This window comes from Mesoplodon mirus, assembly GCF_964341445.2.
Source record: "Mesoplodon mirus genome assembly, chromosome: 6".
NCBI classification, from domain to species: domain Eukaryota; kingdom Metazoa; phylum Chordata; class Mammalia; order Artiodactyla; family Ziphiidae; genus Mesoplodon; species Mesoplodon mirus.
Window position 1 is genome coordinate 9,994,737 of NC_138982.1, and position 22,389 is coordinate 10,017,125.

At 41.1% G+C, this 22,389-nt stretch overlaps 1 protein-coding gene across 14 annotated transcripts in view; it reads right to left on the minus strand.

Annotated features, from left to right (window-relative positions):
* The window catches only part of SLC9A9 (solute carrier family 9 member A9), a 685,122-nt gene that overhangs the window by 496,346 nt on the left and 166,387 nt on the right, over nucleotides 1-22,389 (minus strand). Inside the window, exon 2 of one of the 14 annotated variants that reach the window (XM_082624520.1) lies at nucleotides 1,174-1,300. The exons of the other annotated variants lie outside the window; for them this stretch is intronic. Within the exon in view, the coding sequence (XP_082480646.1) occupies nucleotides 1,174-1,194 (21 nt within the window). The 5' untranslated portion in view covers nucleotides 1,195-1,300. The remainder of the gene's footprint in view (nucleotides 1-1,173; nucleotides 1,301-22,389) is intronic. 14 annotated transcript variants of the gene reach the window in all.

Below are 22,389 nucleotides of genomic sequence, written 5' to 3' on the forward strand. Positions count from 1 at the left end.
GCTACCCCATTGCTCAATATATATTTGCTAAATTGGAAAAAAAAATAATTGCCTTTGAGAGACAAATCTATTAAAATGGAATGAATAATATATATCCCTAACAACCTTACACATTACAGGTAAGAATTACTTAAGTAAAAATTAAGAAAAGCCTTTCTTAACTCCCATTTTTTACTTTGGGCCTAATTGAGCATTGCCAGAGTCCCTCTTCGCTTTTCTGCATACTGGCCCCTCAACTCTACTCTTCTCATATTTGGGAAGGGGAAGGGGGGTAAGTAGGAGCCACGTAACTCAGCTGGGCACCCTCTCATAAACCTAGTTATTCCCTCATTGATGCTACAACTGTTTGTACCAGTAAGCATTCAGATAGATCAGCTTGGCCCATCCCGAACTCTCTGTGCCAGTTTCTTCATCTTGAAAATGAATACAATAATCTGGTACCTAATTTTAAGGCGGTTATAAAACTAAAATGAATTAATACTTACAAAGCCCTTGCAGCGTTGCCTAACATCTAGCAAGCACCTTTAAGTATTTATTACTAAAGAAAATGAAATATCTGAATTAATATTTTGAAGTTATACTATTTGAAGAAGTTGCCCTGTTGTTAGGAACTCTTGAGTGTTACAACGGTGTAACATTTGGGCAAAGATATTACTTTTCCTTCTAAGTTTACTCTTTTTTCTAAGATTATCTGAAACACCATTATTGATCTATTTTTGAGGCCTCTTTGAGAGTGTATCAATTGCATATTTGAAAGTTTTTAGCAAAGAGGTGTATCTCTGAGTTCTGGAGGAGAGAGGCAATGCAGCCGTGATCATCTGGAAAAGAGAATTACAGTGGCACAACATCTTGGACAGAAAATCCCTTGCCTCGGCAGTTTTTCTGCAAAAATCAGGTTAGTCACTCAACCAGAACATTTCAATAATCAGAATGCCCCATTCCCTGCATGCAGGTTAAATAATGTGTTATTGAATTATATTTTCTGGAGCAGCCAGATGAAACTGGCAGGCTGAGAATGGCATGCAGCGTACGAGGATTTATTTGTATATACAAAACAGATTTGTGTTCCTTTCAGACTTGCTATAAGCTTAGGAACTGCTAAATCAGAGTTCTGGGAGTAACTCCAAACCCAGACAATTTCTCAGAAATGGCTGGATCTGCCGCTGCACCAACCTCCAGATGGCGATTCCACATGTCATTTTCCTCAGACTTTGTGTTCAAATCGTGGCCTTGGAGGTGAGACTGTTTTTAAGGCCCAAACAATTAAAATTCTTCATTATAGTATGAGGGGGGAAAAAACCTAAGACAGGTGTGAAAGGGAAGAGCAGAAAGTTAAAAATCTTCCAGTTAAATACATTAGTCTTAAGATACAAATTTTATACACCAGCACTGTCCAGTGGGACTTTCTGTGAAGTGAAAATGTTCTATTACTGTCCTGCCCAATACAGTAGCCATGGGTCACATGATCTATTGAGCAATTCAATTGAAAGCTACTGGAACTGAGGGACTGAAATTTTTATCTTCTGTGGCTAGTAACTGTTGGACTGTACATTTATAGACAGTTACTAGAATTTAAAAATTCAGACCATTCAATTCTTTGATGGTTTATCGTCCCATATAAGGAATGGCTAATTTGAAGCAACCGACCTGAGACTCAGGTGGTAGAATTATGGATGCTTCATGAAAACTGTGAGATTTTTAAATACTGAGATTCAATTCTTACCAGATACCAGATAGTATGAGACAGAAAAATACCAATATGTTCAACTACTACAAGGATGCAGTAGTTTTACCTATTAACTCAACTATGCACCGGTATTGGCTAGGAATGGCCTGGACATGTTGATAGAGATAATCAACTTGAAAACTTCCAAAAGCAGAAAGCAAAGGTACCAAGTTTAATTCTCATCAGAAGGTTATAGATACAAAAATTCTGTTTGGGGCTTCCCTGGTGGCCCAGTGGTTGAGATTCTGCCTGCCAATGCAGGGGACACGGGTTTGGGCCCTGGTCTGGGAGGGTCCCACATGCCGCAGAGCAACTAGGCACGTGAGCCACAACTACTGAGACTGCACGTCTGGAGCCTGTGCTCCGCAACAAGAGAGGCCGCGATAGTGAGAGGCCAGAGCACTGCGATGAAGAGTGGCCCCCGCTTGCCACAACTAGAGAAAGCCCTCGCACAGAAACGAAGACCCAACACACCCACAAAAAAAAAAAAAAAAAATTCTGTTTGGTCCTGAGTATTAAGGCATCCAGCAGCTCAGTATGAACTATCTAGGAAAAAATATCAGTGTTCTAGGCAACTACTAAATAAATAAGCACTAAAAGAACCACTTTAATAGGGGACTGTGATTTATGTGGCATATTACTCCCAAAGAGGCCTTTTAAAAACATAGTTTCATCAACTCTGACAGCATTCCTGAGTGGTAACTAGCAAATGCAATTATCCCCTTTTTCCAGAGACAGGAGAAGAAATGAATGGCATGCCCAGTGTCAATGAATGTGTCAGGGATATTGCTGGGAATTGGGTGTATCTGCATGGGCAAGCTAAATGTGTGCTTTCCAAGGGAGAACCAGGCTAACATAACTACTTAAAGCAAGACTTAGGAGTGTTTAAGAGAAGTTGGGACTCAGAAGTAGGCTTTCATTATTTTGGCAATTCCCAATTCCTTTGGAAAAGTAAAAGTGGTTAACACAACAATGTGTTCACTTATCTTCAATGCTTTGTTCATTAGAAATCTAACAGGCCTCTTCTCTGTTGCAAAGTTCTGGAAGATATATGATAGATGGACTGAATCCATGAAGGTTATAGTCAAAAGAAAGATGCTGTGTAGTTTCAGTACACGGCACAGGGTTACGTTGTAGTTCATGGTTCTCTAGGACAGAGACACCACTCTGGGCTTGCTAACCCTGCAGGGAGGCTTGATATTGAAGCAGCGTATGAGCTGGGTTTTGAAGGATGGGTAGGAGCCTCTCCATGGGGCACCAACATACAGAACCATGCTCCTTTGTCTGCCCTGGAAGCAGTGGGCCAGGGTTCACCAAGCCACAAGGGAAACTGGCGGCTTCCTGGAGTTTCAGTTACACTTGATAGCAAGCAGTTTGAAATATTTTAAATACTTTTAAAATGCAGATATATTTAAAAGTGAAAATCAAAACCCATATGCATTTTTAATATAAATATGAGAATTCAAAGAAACCTTGGCTTGCTCGGGGGAGACAGCTTTGGGATATACATAGAGACAACTCAAGGGTGTGTGTTTCCTTTCCTCTGCCCTAAGTTTTGGTATGAAAAGCACCAGAGGGGGAGAATGGAGAACAAATTCAGAATATCTGATGAAAATATACCACCTACTAATTAGATGAGCTTAGTCCACTTAATCTCTCTGAGGCTCAGTTTCATCATTTGTAATATGGGCATGCAAATGCCTACTTCCTAGACTTGCTTTTGAGGATTAGATGTAATAAGAGATGTAAAGTGTTCTACTTGGTACCTGACACTGATTGTTTCTCAAGAAATGCTCACTATACTTGAATTGAAATGGAAGAAACTGTTGAAGCAATGGGTTAAGGATTGGAGGTACATGGTGCACTTGGGAACAGAAGTAGAAAATGTAGACCTCCTGAGTGATGTGGGAGGACGTTAAGGCCTGGCTATGCATACTGCCCAGACTATTAACCTCTCTAACCCAGCGGAAATGAACTGAAACTATATTCACTCAAACACGGAAGAAAATAGAGATATTTTGCACAGCAGGATTATATAAAATGGCTTTTGAGAGTACAAATTTGTATAACCTTTTAGTGGAGTAATTTAGCAAAAGTTATCAAAATGTCAAATATCCATACCATTTGTTTTGTTTTGTTTTTGAAATTTATTTATTTTTGGCTGTGTTGGGTCTTTGTTGCTGCACGCGGGCTTTTCTCTAGTTGCAGGGAGTGGGGGATACTCTTTATTGCGGTGTGCGGGCTTCTCATTGGAGTGGCTTCTCTTGTTGTGGAGCGTAGGCTCTCGGCGCGTGGGCTTCAATAGCTGTGGCTCGCAGGCTCTAGAGCGCAGGCTCTGTAGTTGTGGAGCATGGGCTTAGTTGCTCCGCGGCACGTGGGATCTTCCCAGACCGGGGCTCGAACCCGTGTCCCCTGCATTGGCAGGTGGATTCTTAACCACTGCACCACCAGGAAAGCCCAGATATCCATACCATTTGATTCAGCAACACCTCATCTGAGAATTTATCCTGCAGATATGCTTGCACATGTGTAGAATGACATAAGGGCAAGAGTATTCATTGCAGATGAATAAATGGGGAAAAAGAAAGCATTGAGGATGATTGAAAAATGGACTGGTTAAATAAATCACAATATTCAGCTGACCCTTGACCAAGGTAGGGGTTAGCAGTGCTGACTCTCCGTGCAGTCGAAAACTGGGTATAACTCACAGTTAGCCCTCTGTATATGAGGTTCTTCCCTTTCTGCAGTTCCTGCTTATCCATGGTTCTGCATCTGCGGATTCAACCAACTATAGATCATCTAGTACTGCAGAACTTGTTATTGAAAAAAATCTGCATATAAGTGGACCCACGCAGTTCAAACTTGTGTTGTTCAAGGGTCAGCTATAATCTGTAAAATTGAATACTATGCAACTGTTAGAAAGGCTGAGGAAACTGTCTATGAACTGATATGGTTGCTTTCTAAAATTTGCTGTCAAGCTAAAAGAGCAAGGTGTAGAACAGTCTGTCTGGCATGTGTAACAAACACTGCTATGGCCTCACCACACTCCATTTTCTTTTTGTCCTGGCCAGACACTTAGACCACATTTCCTTGTAGTCACATGGGGCCATATGACAAAGGTCTGGCCAGTTGAATATGGATAGAAGTAATATAAATAATTTCCAACCCTGGTCTCTAAAAATCCCCTAAATCTTCCATGTTCTCTGTCTTTCTGCCTTTGTTAGCTCCTGTAGAACATCTGGCAGAGGTCTCAAATACTAGGGACTGGCAGAACCACTAGACTAAAGGAAGATGGGAATGATTAATGGCCCCTGGAAAAGACTACAGTTGTCCCCACATGGCCCAAAGGCCACAATGGATTGGAACACAAGCAAGAAATAAACCTTTATTGTGTTAAGTCATAGAGATTTGGGGGTAGTTTGTTAAAGCATTTGGCCTATTCCATAATTTGTATGGAAAAGGAGGACGTGTAGAATATTTACCTGCATATTATAAATATGTGTGTGTGTATATATGCATATATATACTATTGTCTACTGTATATTATATATATAAGTTATATATATATATATATATATATATAAGTTTTATATATATATATATATATATATATATATATATATATATATATATAAAATCAGTTGCTTCTGGGGAGGCCAGGGAGGAGAACTTGGTGGCAGGAAGTATGGGGGTTAGGAGAAGGATTTTCTGTGTGTACTTAGTGAGGGATGACTTTCTTTGCCCTGGCTTCATACCTATGGATACAGAGAAGACTGCTGCTTAGAGCAGGGCATCCCAGCATTTTTGCCATCATGACACACACACAGAAGATGAGTATATTGGGTCAATGGGGTAAACTGTGGGGAAATTAGGGTCCTGATGAGACTACTCAGGGATGAAAAGATGAGACTAGGACTCTGACCATCCTCAGCCTGAGGATGAAGAGATTGATATCTCATGGCACACCTGTAACCCATCAGCACACCAGGTGGGGAGCGCTGTACAGGATTTAACACTCCTGGCCCTGGTCCCACCTTTCATTCACTCTCCCTAGGAAACAGAGAGTGACTAGTCTAATTGGTAAGCTGGAGTAAAGGAACTGAGTGTGTGCATCTCAGCTCCCTCTCTCTCAGTGTTGGAACCGGTCTGCTTGCTCAAAGTGGATGTCCCTGGCTCCTCCCAGACCTAGGGAAGGCTCATGCTGTCCAGCTGGGTCCATGGCTGGGTGGGTCAGTCCTTCTAATTCTGGGGTGAAAGATGAGCAAGCAAGCCAGCTTACAGACTGAGACTCATTATTTTACCTAGCTTTTGCTCTCTGTCTTTCTCATTCCTGTATCTATGTCTCAACTAACTATAAAATCAGATGGGCAACTATACTGCAACAACAAAAAGTCTTTGTTAATAAATACTATCAAGTTAAAAATCAGATGGGCAAAAGAAGTGATATTGAATAATGTCTTCAAGATGCCAACCTGCCTTTTTTGTACCTTTTGAACGTTGAGCCACATGAATGTATTACTTACTCAAAAAATAAATTAAAGTCATTAAAAAAAAAGGTGTCTCAGGTAGATTAGTTTGAAGGGGCCTCAAGTTTAGCCTGGATGAAGGGAAACCGTTGTCAAGTCACAGAACCAAAATGAGCACAAGGTAATAACAATGTGAATGAAGGTGACTGTGACAGAATGGAAAGAAAGGACCAAACCCAGGAGACATCCATTCATTCAACAATATTTACTTAGAATAAGTGAGATCAGGACAAAGAATGGTAAGGATATAAGTTTAGGGAGGTAAGGAAGCCATACAAGCAGCAAAAAGATAATGAATTACTGTCTTTTAAAAATGGGGAGAAATCCTGCTCTTGACATTCAAATCTATGGAACGGCCAGGTTAGGAGATAGTTATTCACAGTGAAAAGCATTCTTCATTTTTCCAGATGGCTTCCTACAGAGCTCTTATATGTGGCAGGGACTCATCAGAGAAATAGGCTTTACCTCCTGTAGGCTGTTGTTTAAGAAACACAGAGTGCCACAGACACACAGGCTGTCAGAAGGAGAAGCTGCCTTAGACGTCACCCAACTTAGGGGTCTGCAAACTGATTTCTGCCAATCCCTGGACTGCACAGAGGGAGTGGTGGTGATGGGAAGTGGAGACAACTGCGCTGCGTCCACCCTGGCTCTACTCTCCAGGTTCTGCCTGAGCAGTTTTGATTTTACCTGTTTCACACATTGTGAAGGATTTTCAGATTTTCTTTGAATAAAGTGTTCCTCTGCTAAAAAATGTTTGAAACCCTGACCTAATATTGTCCCCCAGAAAGTTCAAGGGACATGTGGAAAATCACAGGATCACTCAGAGGCACCACTGAACTTTGAAATCCTAAACCAGAGCTGTTTCTCTTTTTATTATATTTATATTCTTATTTTTGCTTCAAACAAGTTTTAAATGATGTGTCAGAGTTGAAGACCCTTCCCCAGAAGTGACCAATACCCTGAAGTTAGAAAGTGTTTTCCTTCCATGACTGTAATCTTGTACTTCATATACATGTATCCATAGAAATAATTAGTATTATTTGTGTATTTTAAAATTTTACAGAAATTTAGCCATAACTAGCCTTTTGTATCCTGCTTATTACATTCAGAAGTCTTCTTACAATTTATCTATGTTAATACATGTGGATCTTGTCTATTCGTTTCAACTGCTGTATAGCCTTCTGTTGGATGAATATATCACAATTTTTTCCCTTCTCTGATAAGAGAATTAGGGCAATTAGGTATTTTCCTATTTTCACTATGACTAAAAATAATGCAATAGATATTCTTGTACTTAAGCCTTTGCATACATGGGTAAATTTCTCTAAAAGAGGAAAATACATAGCAGTAGAACTGCTGGATGATAAGGTATACGAATCTTCAACAGTAGTAGGTTGAAGTAACTTTAAAGTGGTTACACCGTTTACACTCCATGGGAAAGTCTAGAAGTATTTCTCCACCTTCTAGCCAACACTTAGTATTGACAAATTTCTAATTTTTACCAGTAAGATATATATGAGCTGCTACCACATTACTGTTTTCTTTGCATTTCCCATTACTAATGAAATAAGCATATTTTCCTTGTTTATTGGTCTTTTGTGACATCTCTTTAGTGAATTTTTGGATCATACCTTTTACCCAGTATGACTTTTTCTTGTTTATTAGTTCTTCACACAACCTGATTACTATTCTGTTTTGGTTATTTACACTTCAAATACATTCTTCTATTCTCTCGCCTCCTTAAACTTTTTTTTTTAACTTTTTTTTTTTTTTTTTTTTTTGTGGTATGCGGGCCTCTCACTGTTGTGGCCTCTCCCGTTGCGGAGCACAGGCTCCGGACGCGCAGGCTCAGCAGCCATGGCTCACGGGCCCAGCTGCTCCGCGGCATATGGGATCCTCCCAGACCGGGGCACGAACCCGCATCCCCTGCATTGGCAGGCGGACTCTCAACCACTGCGCCACCAGGGAGGCCCTAAACTTTTTAACATTGTTTTTTAACTTTGTCATGGTGTCTTTTCATGCAAAAGTTTTTCATTTTAATGTAGTAAAATTTATTCCATTTTTACTTTGATTCAGCTTTTGGTAACTTCTTTAAAAAATCTTCTCTTATCTTGATGTCATAAATATATTTTCTCCTGAAGTTTTATAATTGGCTGTTTACCCTAAACTTTTAAAAGCCTGAGGAAAGGTAAGGGTACAATAATAAATAAATAAAGCAAGTTGCAAAGCTTGAGAGACCATCTGATTTAAATCACATAGAAAAATATGTAAAATATATGTAAATATATTTTATTTGTAATAATAATTATAAATTATCATTGAGAAATTGTGAGATTTCTCACAAAACTATGATGACTTTTCAAGTAATTAAAATTCTAGAAGTTAGAAATACACTATTGTGAACATTATACATGCAAAAATGACAGATATAAGCACTGGTATTTCATTGGAGGTAGGTAATGTTTATAAACCCAGGCAAACCTAAGTGGACAACTGAGAACAAAACATTCATATAATTCTAAATATTTAGCTTGGCAACACAGAGGTGTGGAAAGAACACTGAACTCAAAGTCAGAAGACCATTTGGGCCACGGATCAATCTTGACCAAGTCACATAAGCTTTCAGAGCCTCAGTTTCTGAAACATAGGGGTGATATCTGATCACCTCATGGAATAATGGTGAGACTGAAATGGAAATAACAACTACTATGGAAAAGGGAATGCACAGTCATTATATATAAGTTAGGCAGGGCTGAAGCTCAGGGTCTGTCTTCCTCACTTATAGACTACTACAGTTACCACTTGTCAATTAATTACAATAATAAGTAATAATTTTTAAAAACCCTGACATTTCCGTAAGGCTGTTACAGTTTTAAAAGTGCCTTCATACACAGACTCTCATTTTTTCTTTACAACAACCTTTTGAGGTAAGTACTGTGAACACCCCATGTCTACAGAGGTGCAACCAAGGCTCAGAGAGATATGTAGCTTTCACAAAGTCACACCTTGTAAGTAGTAAGACTTGGACTCAAACCTTAGCTTCTAATTGTGAGTCCATTGCTTTGTTGATAACAATAAAGATAACAAAACTAACAGTTAATATACCTCGAACACTTACTATGAACCAGGCACTATTCTAAGTGCTTTACATGTATTTTCTCATTTGCAACTCACAATGACCCTACAAAGTACTGATAGTTAGGAATATCCCATTTTACAAATGGGGAGGTTGAAGCATAGGAAAACTAATCATCTCATCCAGCATCACACAGCTGTTAAGTAGCATTCGAACCAAGTAATATGATGCCAGGGACCTCCTTCTTAACTAAAATAGTCCATCTGCCATCCACCTATGGGTTCAGGTTATCCACTCCACTACTGGATGTGTCCTCATGAGCTTCAAATACATAAAGACCACCTACATTTTCCAGATCATTGCCACAGCACCTAGATACCGATGGGCAGAGAGTCTCCTATGTTTCTGCATAAGATTCTTGACATATGAACTTACCTCTGTTACCTTTGTGACCCTTTACTAAGGTAACCATACCTTCTGGTTTGACCAGAACAGTCCCAGGTAATACCTGTTGTCCTGGCCTAATTATTTATCATGCCTCACTTAGCTCTCAAGAGTTCCAGTTTGAAAATCAAATGATATGGTTTCCTACTCCTGACCCTAGACACCCAGACTCCTGACCTTTTAACTCCCTACATATAGCTCGGATTGGCTGCTGGTGCCCTTTGCTGTGTGGGTTGCCTAGCCCCCTTACCTCCACTAGCTGTGGTATTAACACGACAGGGGGACTCCCTGGCTACAGAGCAGCAGGGGAAGAGAAAATAATAGGTGTGTGTGAGAAGGGCCTGGTCCCCCATCTCACCAAGAGTATTCATTCCTCAGTACCCAGGGGAGGGTTGCAAAAGGAAAGACATCTAACAGAACTGAAAACCTGTGCCTCAAGAATGATTTCCCCCCTAATCTGGAATCGATCTTAATCTTGGCCAATTTTTATATTATAAGCCAAAGAAACTGTGCTTTCCAACTCTTGGAATATACAGGAGCATCACAGTCCCACAGAGTTTCTTTTTTGCCTTACAGTTTTTCTGAGTTTGCATTATCTTTTTGGTCCTTAGTTTTGAAGTGTGCTTGCAGCTTCTCCATCACAAGACCTCACCAGGGAGCAACTGGCCTGGGGAAGCTGGACAGGGAAGGGCTGAGTCAGCAAGGACCACAGTCACAGCAGGCATGCTTGAGGGGATTTGGGGGAAGTGGGGTGGGGGGGAGGTGCTGAAATCAGCAGAAAATGATACCATACATCTTGATTTAAAATTAAAATGATGTATTTTTCAAACAGTGCATTCATCTTAAAAATGATGCATTAAAAAACAATACCAAACTTCCTTCAACATGCCCACTTCAAACTTTGTCCCAAGGAGGAAATCCATGCTTGCCAAGGGCCGATGTTAAGGAAGCAGAGTCATATTTACAGCACACCTAACGCTAAATAACTTTTTCTCCTTTATTTTGTAAAGCTAAAGTGGGTATCACTGATCCCTGTTGTATAGATAAAGAAAAATATGAGAAGTTAACTTCTCCAAGTTTCAATGCTGAAAGTGGCAGAGGTAGGATTCAGCCCTAGGTGTAATGGCAAAACTGCAATGGACTGAATATTTGCATCTCTTCAAAATTCATATGTTGAAATCCAACCCCTAAGGTGTTGGTATTAGGAGGTGGTGCCTTTGGGAGGTGATTAGGTTGTGAGGGTAGAGCCCTCATACATGGGATTACTGTCCTTATAAAAGAAAACTGAGAGAGCTATCTCATTCTTTCTATCACATAAGGACACACAGCAAGCAGATAGCCATCTATGAATCAGAAGGCTAGCTCTCACCAGATACCAAATATGCTGGTGACCTGATCTTGGGCTTTCCAGCTTCTAAAACTGTGAGAAATAAATGTTTGTTGTTTAAGTCATCCAGGCTATGGTATTTTTGTTATAGCTGCCCAAAAAGACAAAGACATAAACCTTACACATTTCTCTATATCACCTTAGAGGGAGTCAGTTCAAGCTGAAGATATGAAGCTCTAATAGTGAAATTTTAAGACAATCATCATGTGAGAAAGAACTTTTTTGTGAGATGAAACATGTGGTGTGTGGATGTTTTCAGTTCTCCTAAAAATGCAATGATATAGTATATATTCAGTGGTGTGCTGGTAAATCATCTCTCTGGAGTAAAAAAAGCCTACAAGCCCCGATTTGTAGTAGTTGACAATTTCTGTAGTCTAAATACTCCTACCATGGCCCATTTCAAGTTGTCAATGTTTGATCAACTGGCTTGCAAGATTCTTGGATATTTAATAAATAATCAGCTCTCAGAGCACAGACTCTCAGTACTCCACTGCATTATTTTACTTCAACTATGTTTTAACTCATCATTTGGGTACTCTTCTTGCACACATAACCTATATAAAGCTTCTCAGACTACTGAAGGTATAGGAGACCAGAATATATTATATCCCCCCAAAATATGCTTTGGCCTTAGAATTATTTTGACCTGATTATTTTGAGAAACAGCAGACACAGGAGAAGCTCTGAAAACAGAGTAGAAGTTACCCTTTTGTAAGGGAAACTTACATTAAGGAAACCTCCGTTTGTAAGGGTGTTTCCTTCTAGGAAGAGAAGGATGACTCTAAATCATATGAAACTTATCAATAAAAAAGGCACAGACTTAAATCTGCATAATAACCTTACCCTCTTTACCAAACATGTCCTGGTCACCTTCCTAAAACTTGCCTCCCCTACACACTTTTCGTTATTTTAGCTAAAGATGGTACTGAAGCCTGAATTCTAAGCCATCTCTCTGGGTTACTCATTCCCTAGATTTCTCCCAGGTATACATGAAATAAATATGTTAATAAACTTCTGTTTGTCTTTCTCTTGTTAATCTGTCTTCTGTTACAAGGGCCCTAGTCAAAAACCTAGACAGGCAGAAAGAAAGATTTTTCTCCCCTACAAGGGTCAATGTGTTAGACACTGGGATTTTCCTTCATTGAAGGCTTTGTCACCTCTGCCGCTTAGAATGCTGTCAGCCCCTTCAGAGATTGCCAAGACTGAAAAGAGGCAGCTCACGCAAAGTCACGCCCTTCCCAGAGTAGCCCACATCCAAAGAAAAAATGATTTGGTATTTTAGAGTCCAGGCCATCTCAGTCCAACCGTGGATGACTCTGAAGAGCCATTCTAACTCCAGAGCTTCCCAGGGAGTTAGACAAAATTGTTGGGCCTGCATCACAGCTTAACTTCTCCCTTGGCCCTCTCAGCCTTTCTTCCTCTTCCATTCATAAGGTGTTGATCTCAAGAGCACTTAACCATCCCATTAAACCCCACCTCTGAGTCCTCTAGGAACCCAATGGTCAGAAAGAATGGTGAAGAGAGCACTTCCCTGGTGGTCCAGTGGTTAGGACTCTGTGCTTCCACTGCAGGGGGCACGGGTTCTACCCCTGGTTGGGGAACTAATATCCTGCATGCCTTGTGGCATGGCCAACCAAACCAAACCAAACCAAACAAAAAAGGAACAGTGAAGAGAACCTGAATTTGTAGACATTCTCGACTCACACACCTTCACCTGAGGCAGAACTCTGTAAATCAGACCATGTGTAGCCTTATAATTAAAAATGGATCTGAGAGGAGCAGCTAGCTGGGAGACCCCTAACACAAGACAGGCTCACATGGCATCAGGAGACAAGCCAGTTAAATGCACAGCTTCCTTAAGGTTCTCACCTCTCTTGATGGTCCCCACCCTTCCTGTGCCACTGATGCATATCCTACCTTCAGGCTGTATAAGCTACTAACGAGGAGCTTCTTAATGACCTTTGGGAAGAACCAGGAAATGCAGTTGGATAGAACCTTATATAACTACTCACTGGAGCCCAGCAATGATAAATGTGCACTCTCGCCACAGTTTAATGTTTTAGAAGGAATAAAGCAAAGAGGAAAGAAATTGAAAGATCCGTTTTAAGTTTTATCTACTGAGACTATAAGCCTTATGAGAAATCTCTCTTTCTCCCTCCCTCCTTCTCTCTCCCTCTGTTTGTCTCTCCTGTACCCAGCCTCCTTTTCTCCCTCTCTCTCTATCCTTACTCAATTATTTGGAGATGAGACTGCCAGCAATTCAACCCTCCAAGTAGCAAAAGGCCATCACAAAGTCCTGGTACTTCACTCTGAGGAGAAATCTGTGATAGATACTTGGGTATAAAATGGCTGACAACTAAGACAGGACACAGTAGCAGTGAGAAGTTGCAACTGAAAAGCAGAGAAGAATACTTCATTATATCACCCACTCACTTGCCAGGGTCCACAGAGTATCAACCATGTGCCAGGCACCAGCACGCATGTGCTGTCAGCTGGGAATACAATGTGACCACAGACAGACCTGGTCCCTCCTCCTCTCCTGGGGCCTATAGTCTGGTGAGGAGACAGACATTAATCCAACATCATAGATATAAATCTTAATTTACAACTCAGCTAAGATACAGTAGGAGAACACCAGCTGGAGCTTTGAGACGATAGAACTAGGTACTGAAGTATGGCAGTGTGGGATCACTTAGGGTGGGGTTGAATGTTCTCACAAAGCTCACAGCCCCTAAGAGCATCCCTATCTCAGGCCAAGAGCCCATGTACATACTGGTGCTGCTGAGACTCAGAATATAGTAAGATTTTAGAGAAGAGCAGATTTTTTCAGGAAACATCAAAAATAGTTAAAATAAAAATGAAATTTTAATAAAATATGAACTATTCTATTGGTCCTTAAGTTGAGGTGTACATATGTTAGGAAGTAAACAAGGTGATCCACCTGAGTGTGCAAAAAACTTTTTACATTTTATTTTTATCTCATCCTTTAAAAAATTCTAGTTTGATGCTGCTTTATAATATACACAGTACATTGGTACAATAGAACTTTCATCTCATTTGTAAATAAATAGGCATATATTAGGTACACATAATAGTGTTTTACTGATGCACATATCAAAGTATGGAAATCAGTGTTTTAAAGTACTTAGCAGTTAGCTGGTGCTTAATAATAACAATTAATATCTACTGAGGACTTATTAATGCTATAACATATTATCTGGTTATATGAATTATTTAATTTAGTCCTCCTAATAACCTTTTGAGGTTGGTACTAGTATTGCCTCATTTGACGAAACAAAGGCACCAAGGGTTAGGTCACATGCTAAAGATCAGGTTAAAGGCAGACCAGGGCGGCTTCCCTGGTGGCGCAGTGGTTGAGAGCCCGCCTGCCGATGTAGGGGACGCTGGTTCGTTCCCCAGTCGGTAAGGATCCCACATGCCGCGGAGCGGCTGGGCCCGTGAGCCATGGCCGCTGAGCCTGCGCATCCGGAGTCTGTGCTCCGCAATGGGAGAGGCCACAGCAGCAAGAGGCCCGCGTACCACAAAAAAAAAAAAAAAAAAAAAAAAAAGGCAGACCAGGGATTTAAACCCAGGTATTCTGATTGCAGCGTGGGGCTCTAACCATATTATGCTGCCTCATACACTCCAGTTCCCAGCACGTATGTGCTGATGTTTAAAAGAATAATACTTTGGTGTTTTTTGGAAAGATCACCTAGGAGGAATATTTTGTTCTGAGATAACACACAATAAATACAAGACATTAATAATTACAGAAAATAGTAACAAATAACAAGGTATAAGTCATTCTTTTAAGATTGGCCTCTCATGGAATATATTTCACCATGATCTTGAACTGAGTAGGATAGGGAAGTGGAGAGAATAGCTTCAGAGCCCTCAGCCACCCCCCTCCCCCCAAAATAGCTTTGAAAACCTGTCATTTGATAGCTAAGTGGATGGCTACTCAGCACCCCAAAATGCTAGTCCACGGTGTGGTCTGCCGTGCTGGCTCCCATAGTTCCTAAAAATGTGTCTGTGCTACCACTTTAAGTCCCTTCTGGAACCAGGCAAATGGATGACCAAATGGATGTGCTAAGATGGTCCAAGACCAGGCAACAGTCAGGAGGCAGAGGTGATTGGGAGATGGGTGGGCAGCTCAGTTGTTTCTCCCCATGGTGGTCTGGGATTTTTTCTCGGGCTTGAAGCCAGGACTCTGAGAAGCTATCCCTTTATTCCATAGCTGCTCTCCTCTTATCAAATTTTGTCACGTTAGAAAGAGCACCATGCCAGTGTTCATCCTACTCATACACTTTCACGTGACTTCCTTCCTTTCCCAGCCAAGAGTGAATATGAGAGATATCAGTACAATCTGTGCTCTAATCACATGACACTCCAAGAGACCATTGCCACCAACAGTTTTTACATTATTTTGAGTAGCTAGGCTTTTTGTTAAGAAATAAAATCAGACAGCTGGTTGGAATGCAATCCCTGCCACAAATAAATGTTCCAGTGGTCAGTTTCCTTAGAACATGAGTCCTGAGTGATGATCTGTGAAGAAGAAGAAAGGAAGTCATAAGAGTTTTTGAGTGCTGCCTCCATAGCCCTGTGTTAGAAAGCTGAGCTGCCTTCCAGGTGGCAAGGGCTTAATCCAAACTCTGCCACATAGATCTGTCTAGGGTAATTCTTAATCCTGCATTGGGGGTGCTCCAAGTTACAGTCAAACTGTAGTAGAACAACTCCTTTGTGTCTGGACTGTGCATTCTGAAGGCCAGACTGCAAAAATTGCCAGGATGCTAGGCAGAGCCTGCCAGTCTTTGGGGCACAATGTTCTGTTATTTCTACGTTTTCTGCATTTTCACTGCCCATTCCTAGTGGACGTCTCTCTTCTTCTCCTCTACCCTTCTCAACCACAACAAATAGAATTTTTCCAGAACTTTTTGTATAGACAAAAATGGTGTTGGATGTTGATGAAAAATATAGCAAAGAACTGGCAAGGGAAGAAAATGACCTCCAGAAAGCAAAGGCACCTAGTCTTATTTAGTTTTGCCCTCTGTTTTGAAATTCTCTGCTTACAGATCTCTGCGTGGCTCACTCCAACTTCATTCAGATCTTGGCTCCAGCTTCACCTCCTCAATGAGACCTTCCCTGCAGGACATACCTAAATACACTTCTCTCACCATCCCCTCATTTTGTTAACCTTTCTTTATAGCACGTGTCTCCACCTGGCATTAGATTATGAATACTTATGTTGAACTGTACTTTATCTGTCTCTCCCCTAGAACCTAAGCTCCATGAGATTGAGGACTTTGCTTTGTTCACTACTGTATTTGCATCATCTAAAACAAACTGGCAAATGATTAGTGTCCAATCAATAAATATTTGTTGAATGACTAAATGACTAAAGAAAATCTATGTTGTTCAATGACTAAATTAAAATCAAATGGAACTAATCATCAGGGAAATGCAAATCAAAATCACAACGACATAGGAGATATCATCTCACACCTGTTAGAATGGCTATTATCAGAAAGACAAAAGATAACAAGTGTTGACCACTATGTAGAGAAAAAGGAACACTATTCACACTGTTTGTGGGAATGAAAATTGGTGCAGCCAGCATGGAAAACAATATGGAGGTTTCTCAAAAAATTAAAAAATAGAACTACCATATGATCCAGCAATCCCACTTTTGAGAATATATCCAAAGGAATTGAAATTAGGATCTTGGAGAGATAGCCACACACCCATGTTCACTGTCTCATTATTTACAATAGCCAAGACATGGAAATGACCTAAGTGTCCACTGATGGATAATTGGATTAAGAAAATGTGGTGTATATATATAGATATATGCAATTGAATTATTCGACAGTACAAAAGCAGGAAACCCTATCATTTGCAACAACATGGATGGACCTTGAGAACATTATGCTAAGTGACATAAGATAGGGAAAGGCAACTACTGTATGATCTCACTAACTTGGAATCTAGAAAAAAAAAAAAACAATGAACTCATGGAAACAGGGAACAGATTGGTCGTTGCAAGACCTGAGAGATGAGGAGTGTGAAAAATAGTTGAAAGTGGTCCAAAGATACAAAGTTCCAGTTATAAGATAAATAAATCCTGGGGATATAATGTACAGCATGGTGACTATAGTTAATAACATTGTATTGTATATTCAAAAGTTGTTACGAACTTAAAAGTTCTCATTACAAAAAAATTTGTAACTACATGAGGTGATGAATGTTAACTAAACTTATTGTGATGATCATTTTGCATTTGATATATATATAGATATCTATATATCTATACAAAATCATTATGTTGTGAACCTTAAACTAATATAATTTTATATGTTAATTTTATCTCAATAAAATTGGAAAAAAATTTTAATGGAATATTTAGAGTCGAGACAGTTCTGAAATCATTTCTCAGGCCAATGTTCTACAAAGAAAGTTGAACAAAGGTGGAAGAAACCAGATAATACAAATTTAAAATGTTAGCTTTCTTTATTAACAACAGATCTCTTAACTAAGATTTACGATGAAAGTAGCTAAGTCTATCCAAACAGCCTCCTCCCATGCTCTGCCAAGCTTGAGATCCCCCCAGGACAATCTCATTTGTAAGAGTCAGGACTTGTCATGATAAAGAAACATAAATCATGAATCCCTGTTCTCTATAGAATGGAGAAATAGTTGATAGTGTCCTACAAATGTTTCTCCAAACCCAAAGTGCTGATTTATGTGCCTAGAACAGTTTTAGAGATTTCTTTCCTGTCTTTTCTTTATCCTCTCCAAAAGTGCCCCAGCACTAACTGCACATATTTATCTCATGGTCTAATGACTCCTTCTGATCAAGCTGTTCCTGTTACCAGAAGAGCTTGCCTCTGAGCCAGAATAATCAAGCAATAAGAAAGAATGGAAAGAACAGAAATAGTTTACAAATAAATATGTGAGAATTAAGACTCCGAACCGCAGACAGTCAAAATCACCATCAGAAAAAGTTGGACAGTGAGAAAAATATTAAGACCCTGATGTTTTGATACTTCAAATACAAAATTATTTTTTAAAGTCATATAATTAGCTGTGGCTATAAGGACTTCCTTAAAATATCTCAAAAATACACAGTATTATCAGCACAATTGATAACAGCTTCAGGGTGACCTATTTGCCTGGTAATTCTCTTTACTGAAACAATAGACAGGACAGATTACTCAGCAGTGTAACTTACTCCAAAATAACTTTCCTCACCAAATGATAGTGTCACTTGTCACACAGGAAGTGAAGACTTGGCAAACATTTCACTGGGTAGTTTCCTTTGACTTTTCACATTACAGTCAACTGACTTATAAGTTATAGGAAGTATAAATTTAACTGTGCTGACAACTTTTTGAAAACCTACTGGGTCTGCAAGACTTTTCCAGCCAAATGGTCTGCTGACCTTTCCAACTCAATGTGGAAAAACATAATGTGTTAAATCAATGATAAATTAATGATGAGACAAATTAATTCATTCATCAGTTTTAAACTATACTTGTGATTTTCCACTACAAACCAGCTCCTTCCCTTAACTTTTAAGGTCCCCATTTCTGTCCTGCCACTGTCTGTGAACCCACAAGAGAGGGTAGCAGAATTAGCTCTTCTCTCTTCGTCCTTGTGCCCAATTGGTCCAAACTCTACAGCGTCTTCCTTTCTTGCTTCTCTTTCATCTGCCCCTTGGTTACCATTCAAGCTTAGCCTCATCTGTCTCTCTGCTTTCACTCTCTACTTTGTGCACAGGAGCCTAACTATTTATTTTCTTTTGTCAACACTGCACTCTTCCACTGACTACCAATAGAGTAGGCATTACTCAGCCTGGCATTTAAGGGATTCCATAACCAAGATCTGCCTTTATTCCCACCCTATGTTTCACTGGTCTTCCATACTTCAAATTATTGGAAATGTTTTTCTTTCTTGGAATACTCTCTACCCCTTTTTCTACCTCCATATCATGCTTTTACCTCTGCTTGGAATGACTCTCCTACCTTCACGCACTATATATATCACCACCAGAGTTAATCAGCTATCCTTCTTTGAAATCTTTCCTGTCACCCTAACAAGAAATAATATTGCCCCCTCTGAATGTCTGTGGTATCTGACCCACTCCTTTGATAGCTGTCTTGTGGTGTATTTGTTCATTTATTCATATGCTGTGTTTTCTCCAATTTACTAATAAACTATTTGAGATCATTCTTTATTTCAGAATTGAAATGGATGAGACTCACTCAGTTCACCTGTGTTGAAAGAATGAATAAATGAGTGATGGAGAAAGTTCTTTTATCTCCTGCTCTTCAAGAGCAAGATTTAAACTTCCTATTGATATGAAATTCAGAAATGCTTAGTAGACATCTTAGAATGCCTAAGTACTCTGTAACAAACTAATGTCTGTAAAGCCACTGTGTAATAGAATATAGGCCCCACTCAGTTAAAACTACTTAAGGATACATGAGATCCACAGAACAGTTTGACAAACAGTGTTGGAAGCATTAACCGGATAGATACAAAGCAACACGATCTAGTTTTATTCTCTCAGAAGGTTGTTTGAGATCATCAGCTGCTCATAACATATAGAAAAATACTGTTTTCACATATCTTTAAGCGAAAATATTTTTTCCTTATCTGTATTGAGCATGACCAAAAGAAGCTTGGCATATGGTATTTCCTGAAATTTTTATATGTTTATAATGTGGCATAAAAGCACAGTACACTGCTGCATATATACATGCCAACAGCTCTCATATTTTCCAGTTTTATACCTTCTTATTGGAAGAAACTCAGGGAGCCATCAAGCCCAGAGCTGTTTCCAAACACATCAAGGCCTAACCATCTCAGAAATACACGTGCTCTTACGAGTATTCCAAGAGATGATTATATGGCACAGGAATTTATTTCAGCCTCTTCAAATCCTGAAGTCAGAAATTTCATCCAAGCCCTTAAACTACATTCTTCTGAGAGTAAAACTCATTTCCTCATCCTGTAACTTTTAGAAACAAAGGCCAAATACTCCCTTAAATCTGTACCACAAAGAAAAAGGTCCCAGTGGAGCCGCACCAATGACTTCTGTAACACCAGGGTGCTAGACCTCTTTCTGTAATTCTGACCATCCTCTTCTCTTTCCAGCATTGGTCCTCATCTCCTTCCACCCATCTCAGTGTAAGATAGCCCAGGCCTCAGTCCTTCTCTGTCCACAGGGCCACTCAAGAGCCTGTCCAATGATGTGGGATATGATAAATCACTCAGGACTCAGAGTAAAGTGCTATGGGTCTCAGTTCTGCCTCTGACCAGTAGTGGGGCCCTGGACCCACCAAGTAATTTCTCTGGATATGAATTTCTATCTATATGTACACAACTAAGATTAGATAATATCTTAGTCTCTTCAACCATTAAGTATCCAGGACACTATTCTACCAAATCCAAGATGATAACTTCCAAATAGTCTAGCTGTATATACTCCACCAAGCTCTCAGATTCTTCCATTTACTCATTCATTCATTCACAAACTACTTATATAGCAGCAATATGCATCGGGCCCTGTGGTAGTCTTTGGGGATACACTGGTCAATAAAAAAGGCATGGGGACTTCCGGGTAAGATGGCGGAAGAGTAAGACGCGGAGATCACCTTCCTCCCCACGGATACACCAGAAATACAGCTACACGTGGAACAACTCCTACAGAACACCTACTGAACGCTGGCAGAAGACCCCAGACCTCCCAAAAGGCAAGAAACTCCCCACATACCTGGGTAGGGCAAAGCGGAGAGATTCCCGCACAGAGGATCGGTGCCGAGCGGCACTCACCAGCCCGAGAGGCTTGTCTGCTCGCCCGCCGGGGCGCGCAGCGCTGGAAGCTGAGGCTCGGGCTTCGGTCAGAGCGCAGAGAGAGGACTGGGGCTGGCGGCGAGAACTCAGCCTGAAGGGGACTAATGTGCCACAGCTAGCCGGGAAGGAGTCCGGGAAAACTCTAGAGCTGCCGAAGAGGCAAGAGACTTTTTCTTCCCTCTTGGTTTCCTGGTGCGCGAGGAGAGGGGATTAAGAGCGCTGCTTAAAGGGGCTCCACAGACGGGCGCGAGTCACGCCTGAAAGCGCGGAGCCCAGTGACGGGCGTGGGACGCTGGGGCTGCTGCTGCTGCCGCCAAGAAGCCTGTGTGCGAGCGCAGGTCACTGCCCACACCGCCCTTCCGGGAGCCTGTGCAGCCCGCCACTGCCGGGGTCCCGGGATCCAGGGGCGGCTTCCCTGGGAGAACGCACGGCGCGCCTCGGGCTGCTGCAACGTCACGCCGACCTCTGCCGCTGCAGGCTCGCCCCGCACTCCGTGCCCCTCCCTCCCGCCCGGCCTGAGTGAGCCAGAGTCCCCGACGCGGCTGCTCCTTTAACCCTGTCCTGTCTGAGCGAAGAACAGACGCCCTCCGGCGACCTACACGCAGAGGCGGGGCCAAATCCAAAGCTGAGACCCAGGAGCTGTGAGAACAAAGAAGAGAAAGGGAAACCTCTCCCAGCAGCCTCAGAAGCAGCGGATTAAAGCTCCACAATCAACTTGATGTACCCTGCATCTGTGGAATACATGAATAGACAACACATCATCCCAAATTGAGGAGCCCGGAGTCAGTGCTGTGCCTCTGAGGTGGGAGAGCCAACTTCAGGACACTGGTCCACAAGAGACCTCCCAGCTCCACATAATATCAAACGGCGAAAATCTTCCAGAGATCTCCATCTCAACACCAGCACCCAGCTTCACTCAACGACCAGCAAGCTACAGTGCTGGACACCCTATGCCAAACAACTAGCAAGACAGGAACACAACGCCACCCATTAGCAGAGAGGTGGCCTAAAATCATAAAAAGTCCGCAGACACCCCAAAACACACCACCAGACGTGGACCTGCCCACCAGAAAGACAAGATCCAGCCTCATCCACCAGAACACAGGCACTAGTGCCCTCCACCAGGAAGCCTACACAACCCACTAAACCAACCTTAGCCACTGGGGACAGACACCAAAAACAACGGGAACTACGAACCTGCAGCCTGCAAAAAGGAGACCCCAAACACAGTAACATAAGCAAAATGAGAAGACAGAAAAACACACAGCAGGAGAAGGAGCAAGATAAAAACCCACCAGATCTAACAAATGAAGAGATAATAGGCAGTCTACCTGAAAAAGAATTCAGAATAATGATGGTAAAGATGATCCAAGAT